General features: G+C 32.8%; 1 protein-coding gene across 1 annotated transcript in view; it reads right to left on the bottom strand.

Annotated features, from left to right (window-relative positions):
- Window positions 1–7: 7 nt before the first annotated feature.
- Window positions 8–8,432, bottom strand: part of RASA1 (RAS p21 protein activator 1) — a 109,872-nt gene continuing 101,447 nt past the window's right edge. Inside the window, exons 21-25 of the mRNA XM_036849165.1 lie at window positions 7,610–7,677; window positions 5,975–6,063; window positions 4,632–4,709; window positions 2,275–2,409; window positions 8–1,114 (exon numbers count right to left, since the gene is read on the bottom strand). Of these exons, the coding sequence (XP_036705060.1) occupies window positions 1,031–1,114; window positions 2,275–2,409; window positions 4,632–4,709; window positions 5,975–6,063; window positions 7,610–7,677 (454 nt within the window). The 3' untranslated portion in view covers window positions 8–1,030. The remainder of the gene's footprint in view (window positions 1,115–2,274; window positions 2,410–4,631; window positions 4,710–5,974; window positions 6,064–7,609; window positions 7,678–8,432) is intronic.

The raw sequence follows: 8,432 nt of genomic DNA, 5'->3' as shown, positions 1-8,432 counted from the left end.
GATATTTATATCCCTTGGTTTTATTTTAACTTAACCCTTGTGAATACTTCACAAAAATACACATACAGAAGCAAATAAAACTATACAGTCAAACTAAATATCCAGCAGATACAACAAGTAGTCAGAAGGGCAAAGATGGATAGCTGTTCAGTGGCTGATGATGAAATTGTTTGCATAATTTAAAAAATCAACTTGGAATTAACGAATACTTTCAATGAAAGCATTCTAGGATTTTTAAACATATAAATCGGTAATCTATAAAACGGTTGAATGGGTAACATGCGTTGATCAGTACACAGTGACCAATAATATTTATTGAATTCAAACTATTTACTGTTGTAAACATTTAACAAAAAAGCATTATGAGATCTAAATACAGTCTTTGACAATTCGAACAAAATAAGTGGTATGTTTAAAAAATAAAGCTGATGAGCAATAGATCCATTCTATATATTTTCTTTCAACAGTTCCAGCAAAGAGAAATAGCAGTTATTTTAAAAAAGTATACAGCAAAGATTGTTCCTATTGTAATGGTAAACTCTGGAAACTGTAAATACAAATAAAGTCATTGAACAGTCAAACGGTCATATTCCTAATTCAGGAAGAAGTAACAGTAAGAGCAGTCCGCAATCCAGTTATACTCAATTGTCAACAGAGAATGCTTTTTTTCATGGTTCTTTTTCCAAGAGACAGCAAAAACTTTGGCAATTGAATGTATTGAAAATATATTTTCCAAGTTCAAGATACGGTCATAGCATTGTGTGAAAGGTGATCTGTACACCAAGGCTCAGAGGTTGGTAAAGATTCCATATGTGGAAAAAGTGCAAATATCCTGCACAGATAGCTTACAAAGCTGCTGGCGCAGTTACCAGCAGAATCTCGAGTTTTGTTTGCATAGTTCACACATTACTGGAATGTGGAAAGGTGTGCTATTTTTTGGCAAGAGCAAAGGAGACATTATACTGATGTGAATTACCATGTTGGGCATGCTGAATCCATGCAGAACACTGCGGCGAAGGGTGGAAGGTTGCTACCTGACATCATTAGTTTTTGTATACTGGTTTTGTTTTTGCTGAAGCAGTTCTGTTATAGCCAGAAGCTTTTTCAGTACGTGCTAGACAAGGAAAAACAAACAGTATGAAATTAATTAGTAAATAAATGAAAGCTTGGTCAAATCTCAGGGATGGGAACCTGGATTTGAAAAAAGCCATATAAACGTAAAGGAATAAATAAAATAATATTACCATTCTACTCAAAAAAAAGCATAAAATTGTAAGTATGTATCATTCAGCCCTTGACTATTTCTGGTCATATTATTTTGGTCGAGATAGAAGAGAATTTTTGTACACTAAAGTAAATAGAAACTCATTTGCGTTTGGCATTCTCATACCTACTTAGGCCAGAACACTCTCTAGAATAGAACACCTTACGGAAGAAAGATTTATCATTATAAATGACACATCTCAAGCCCTATAGGAGCACATGAGGGCAGTCAGGTTACAGCCTAATAATGCTCCAATAAGATTTTTTTTTTTAATATTTAAAGCAAGTCAGTGTAGCAAGAAGGCATTCTACATGCCAGGGGCATATAAGTAGGTCCATGGCACATATTCTGCGTAAGTAAGTTTCTCAAGTGACTGGAACCTAAATGAGCCATGCTGTTATCTAAACTCGAAAAACCTTGAGAACTTTAGAATCTCAGATTGAGGAGAACTCAGAATCACCACTCTCAACGTGTTAATCTCTTCTATAAGGTCCTTGCCAAATGGTTGGCCACTGTGGTGACGGTACTTAGAAACTGCCATTTTTGATAAGCTTTTCTGAGGCCACACTACACAATCTCTGGATCTGGAGCTTGAAATATTTTTACCAATCTTCCTGAGTAATTCTCATGTGTTTGACAGTTTGCAAATTACTTGGCCATGCACCGTGTGACAGAAGAGACAGAAAAAGCCACATCACTACTGACTTATCATTAGCTCACTTACCATTTTCATACATGCCACTGAAGTGCATGAACACCACCATTTTTCAGTACACATTAACTTAAAACCAAGATTTGACATTTTGCAGTATCAAAAATATGTAATCTTAGTCTGAGCTCATTATTCCTGTTTGCTGCGATCTTTGTGGATTATGATTCAGATTCTCAAAAATTTAATATAATTAATAAGACTGTAATTCAGCTATTTATCACCTCCCAAAGAATCTTATGTTGACATTCTGCTTAAGTGTGAGGAACATCATTGTTAAAAAAGGTTGGCAAAAACCTACCTGCTGTGCACCACGCTCATTACTGAGCGTTCGCAGTTCATCTGAATGGGCCACACAAATCTCATGCAATGCTGCTAAATCACGGGAAAGGTCAGTTCTAGAATGCTCTGTAGTGTCCGGAAGTTCAGGTACATTCTTTAAGGGAATCATAAAACTGCATTTAGAAATACAACTCTTTATACTCTCTTCTGAAGAGATCCTAACTGGTACAGTAGATAGATAGAATTTAACACATAATATTCTCTTAAAATTCAACTTGATAGATTTTGTAAACCTCAGTATTCACACCAAAACCAAGTTTCATTTTCTTCAACCACACAGCAGAATATTGTACAATATTATTTTTTTTTTAAACTGGAACATAATGCAAGCATTAACTGCCAATCTGGATTAAATGCAACCTAAACTTAAAATTCCTCCACTCCTTCAGACTGAGTTTCATTATTAAACTGCTATAGTTTGTCCAAATTGATCAGCATATATAAGTAAGAGCTACATTACGAAAGCATTGATGAGAACCTTTCAGGCCTATAATTATCTGTGGACTCTGCCCAAAACACTTGCTAATGTGTAGAAATGATGTGTTAATTATGGTATCTTCAGATAACGTTCATAAAGTAAATTAGTGCCAATACAGTACTACCAACTTGTTATAGTAACTAAGTATTGATCTTATTTTGAGCACTGGAATAAAATTTAACACGAGTTTAATCACCAGTAGTTTTAAACAAATCTATTCCTCTCCCTAATGGTGACAATATTTGCTATATACTCCTAAAAACTGCAAACACGCAGTTTTCTATGGTATAAAAAAAATAATTAGAATATAATTCATTTTTATTAATTAACTGACTCATTTATTCAGTGAATGAAGGCTTCTAGAGATGGGATGAAAGACAACCATATTTGCCTTTAAAGAGTTTAAAACCTAGTAGAGAAGACATAGACTAAACTGATCACAGAGTTATATATATCAAAGGATATGCAGAGGATACTTAGGAAGCAGAACAAAACGTATTTAGTTCAGGTTTAGGGCTCAGCAAAGCCTGCCTGAAGGAGATGTTTGAGGTGAGTCTTGAAAGATAAATTTGACTTATATAGGTGTAAAGCAGTGGAAGAGTATGAGGAGACTGGAAGTGTATTACAATATTGGAATTCTACGCAATCTGAAAAGCTAGATTGTGTGGCATAACTAGGAAAGTGATAGAGAAAGCTGGACTGTAGACATGTGATTATGGAAAGTAAATGGAATCCTAATCTTGAATCTACACCTAGAAACGTGGCTTGAGATAAACCTAGCTAGCCTTAAATACTGGACAGTTTCATACAGCTCCTTAAACATCACTATAGTAAAAAAAAAAAAAAAAATTTCAGTCGTGGACCAACTGTATTTTTTTGGTAATCGGAAATATTTATAGTCTTCAAAACTTCCCAGGAGTTTACATATAGGAACATGATGGACATTTAGCATCTGCTCCTTTATTTCTCCATTTCATTATCAATATGGACCAATACTGTAAATTTCTTATACCTGAAGCTGCAAACTAGGGGCCCACAGGCTGTCCTGACTGGTTTGACTGTACAGTGGTGTGGTGGTTGTTTACTTGTGCTTTTAAGTGAATCTGACTGTATTAAAGCAGAACATTCTCCTACCCTAGCATTCCCTAGTGCCATACACCTGGCTAAATTCACATCTCTTTTCTGGTTTCTGTATATATGAACTGAATTGCTAATACATTTATTTAGTTTTTAATTGATGCAGTATCTGAAGATCTATAACAAGAAAATTTAACTTTACTAAGAAATCCAGGGTCTTAAAAATTATTTTAAAAATCCCATTCTTAATTTTATAATCACAGCTTATTTATAAATGCCTAAGTAAGGCATATGTAGTCCCACTGAATGAAGTTTAACACCAAATCCATGTATTTTATTCTTAGAAAAGCCACAGGAACATACATTCTCCAGTCCATTTACTTACTGAACTGGCCAGAACTGTGGGTCATCCATCTTGTTTCAAATTCCACACAGTAGCAGCAAAGTTAAAGTAGCTAAAGCAGCAACAGAATGTCATAGTGGTGAGGTGGGACAAACTGAAAATTGACAGAGGCAGTTCAAAAGCCACAGTCCTCTATTCTTGGTGTAAATCATTCAGTGTAAGAATAAATTGTTATAATAATTATATCAAATGAAGTAATTTGTTTAGGAAGGTAGACAAAAATATGCAGCTTTTTGGGGTTGGTTTTTTTTTTTTTTAGCTCTGGATAGAAAAGCTTTCTAAAGATTGTTGCTTAAATGAGTTATACTCAGCTATATTAAGTATAGATGTCAAAGTACTTGAAAAATTATATGCATACCCCAAGTTCATCTAAAAACATGATCATACGATGTTTGTTACTTTTGATGAATGGATTGACACCTTCCATGTAAGGCTCCTAAAAATGTAAAAATAAAAAGCTTACTATATACGCATCAAAAACATTATCTGGTCCATAACAAAAACCGTACATGTAGCAAAAATTCTTATAAATCAAATTATCAGTAGCAGCACATTATTCATAAGAATTAACTGAATCATACAATGACCATATTTTTCCTTCTAATATAAGCAAGCAGCTATTCTGAGGAATAGGAGTATGGAGTATTTTTAATGAACAAACAAATTCTGGATGAAAAAAAGCACACATAGCCTAGCAAACACAAATTTCTTATATGTAGGTCATTCAAAAATAATTATTGAGAAACTATCAATATTTGCCAAGTACCCAGAGGTTATTAGAACCTAGCAGAGAATATAGGGAATTAAAATATAGTGTGGTAGGGACTGCAATAAAAAATTAGTACTCATAACCTGCCTCAGGGTTCAGATAAATTCAAAAGCTGAGTCATACTATAAACTGCTTCATTCTAAAATCTTAAACCGATTCGAAAATATGCTATGTTGTAAAACGGGAAAGGGTTAGTATTAATACACTCTTAAAATCAGTAAGATGAGATAAGGACCTCAATAGTCGATTCCAAAGAAATAGACGTGAAAAATCATACAGTTCTAAGAGTAATGAAATAATGATACAAAAAGTAACATGCCTATCAGATTGTCAAAAATAAAAAAGTAATACTAGTTGAGTTTTGGCAAGGCTGTGGGGAGCAAAATGTCTTCTTACTTAGTACTTTTACTCCAAAGTTCATTTAAGGAAATAACTGGACAAGTTTGAAAGGAAGTACCTATAAGGATACTTGTTATCTGTTAATATTAACAAAAGCAGATGACATAGTATGATCCCTACCAGAACATTAACAGTCATTATCTTTAGATAGTGGGATCACATATGGGTGTTTTAAAAACTCATCCGAATTTTAATATTTACAGAGAATGTTTATTGTGCAATACATAATAAAATTGGGGTGCATTTAAAAATACGCTCATTCATTTTTATATTTAAAAGTGGAAGAATCTGATTATACTGGAAATTATACTGAAAAAAATACCTTTCTACTAGCTAAAATGGTGGTTTTTAAAATTCCACTATTAAAAAGTAAAATCTAAAAAAGCATCTAAAAATATGAACATACCAACAAAATCATAAATTATCTTTATGAAATATCCACTGTTGAAAATTTACTTATGCCATATATTATGGTTTTATCTTGTCAAAGTTTCACTCATAAATGACATTTTAAAGTATCAAAATGTTTTTACCTTAGCTCCAAATTCCACAAGATTTGCTAAGTTCTGCACAGACTTAGCCACTAATATCAGTGTTCTTGCAGCAATAGGAGATGGGGAATCTATAAGAGAATTGGGCACAGCTAATGACACCAACTCCAAAGGTACTTCCAAGTAAACCATTGTAAATTTAGCACTTTAATATTTCCTTACTGTTAAAAATACTAACATTCTTCCATTCAGAACTCAATGTTTTTTGGAAAAAGTATGACCTGTATAATTCAAAAGAGCTTGATTTAAAGGGGGAAAAACTGAATACACTTATCAGTGCTTTTAGTTTGTGAAAAGGGTACTAAAGGATATTTCAAAATACTTCAAAGCTTTATCTTATTGCTAAAAAGACCTGTTACTCCACATACCCTTCAGGACAATTCACAAAGCTAATTTCAACCCATCCAAGGTTAGCAATTTGCAATATGAGCAATTCCTTGCTCCCAGCCTCCACTGACTCAAATAATTCACTTTAAAGCTCAATAACAAAGATAAAGTCTGAAATCTCTGCTTTATTTTGAGGAGAAAAACATGCAATTTATTAATTTTTTAAATTAATTTTTAAAAAATATTTTAAAGGTTAATCAGGAAGCACTGCCCTATATAGATAATAGGATGTAAATGAAAAATATTTGTCTCTATTAATTTTAAGCTCTGAAACATAATTATTTAACAGTAAAAACCTATAGATAGTCTATTTGGCTGCCTGATTTTAGATTGTACTCTTTTTATCTGAAGTTGCTAAACTATAATATTGCCTAGTGGTTCAGAGTCTAACATTCAGATAAATAAATCTCTCCAAAAGAATTCTAAACCCTTCATTCTTAATAGACCCATAGATTTAACCATTTTTAGTAGCAATTGGAGATAATTACAGAGATATGATGGCTATAAAGGTAAGATACTCCAAAAAATTTTAATACAATTTTGAGCTTCAAATTATTAAGACAAAAATACTTCAGATTCCTTCTGCTAATGATGGCTCATGATTACATTTGTAGTCACAAATATCATTCTAATCCTTTATTTGAGAAGTCTACAACATCTGAAAGTCAATCCATAATGGGCATTTGGGTAATAAGCAAAACTGAATCTGGTTTGTTGGAGTTTAAAATGCCAATTAACATTATATAGCTGGTGACAAGAAATCTCTACTGGGAAATCTCAAAGGGCTACTTTCTTCGTAAGTATTCACAGAGTACTACTGCAACTGCAGCTATAATTTTAAAATCCAACTTGCAATGGTAGTGACAGGGTCTAGCGTGGGTTAAAAGCACACCGGAAGCTCTTCTTCCCAACTTGAAAAAGCCAACGTTGCAGGCTGGAAAAAGTCATCATCATAAGAGTTTGAGACATAGGGATGGGGAAAAAAATGATCTGTGTCTAATCATGCCATCTCAGGCTTCAAATATTAGATGGAAAGAAAGGTTAAGAAACAAAATGGAAAGAAAAGGTAAAGTAGCAAAAGGAAGAAGAAAGGGGTGCTTTGGAATGTTTTATACCAAGTCTTATAATTGCATTAAAAAAAAAGATTTAAAAGAAAAAATGAGTAACCTTACTAAAGAGTATGAAACTGTTCTATTTTTTTAATTTCAAAATTTATCAAAAGCTGATTACCTGAGATGATATTAAACATCCGTGGGTTCAGGATGGCAGGACAGATAAGTCGAAGAAAAACAAAACCACTGAATGGGAGGGAAATTTTGTGTTTTTAGAAAACTACAGTATGTGTTACATTAAAATAATATATATAAACAAAAATGTTAATACCTGTAGAACCATGAACTTTGAACTAATGTAGGGAAGACCAAATATGCAACTTTATGAAAATAATAAGCTGAAGTATCTTACTTTAAGAACATATATATTTGCTGCTTAAACATTACTCACTTTTCTCAAATTTAGATTTTTAGATTTACTTTGGGAAGATTTAAGTTGTATCTGTAACATTTACTGTTTTGGCTATTATTTACTTATTCCAAGCTAGTAGTGCATTTTATACTTACTTTGAGGAAGGAGTGTCCTTAGGAACACTAAGAATTTCTGAAATACTGTAGGAGTACAGATAAACCCTTCTAATAGACACATAATCCTGTAAGGCCCTAAAACTAACATTCTCTAACTTCTCTTTCTTTAAACAGAACAGCTCAGTAAAGTCTGTTATAAATGAAGTTGGTTATACTGATTTTGTTGTTACATAAAAATTAAGAATCCATTGTACTAGGGAAAAAGTGACTTCTTGATAAATGAAAATGTATACAAACAATGTTGAAAAGCTATTCAGGCAATGAAGAAAAAGACATCAAGCTTTCTAAAGTTAAAAAAAAAAAGTTCTCAAATTACAGAATATTAATAGCAAAACCAAAAATTAGTATAAAAGCACATGGCTTAATAACAGTTGTCATATATGATTCTACCTGCTAATCTTACTCTGGGAACG

Source organism: Balaenoptera musculus, chromosome 3 (assembly GCF_009873245.2).
Source record: "Balaenoptera musculus isolate JJ_BM4_2016_0621 chromosome 3, mBalMus1.pri.v3, whole genome shotgun sequence".
Lineage (NCBI taxonomy): Eukaryota > Metazoa > Chordata > Mammalia > Artiodactyla > Balaenopteridae > Balaenoptera > Balaenoptera musculus.
This window is presented reverse-complemented; position numbering and strand designations above follow the sequence as displayed.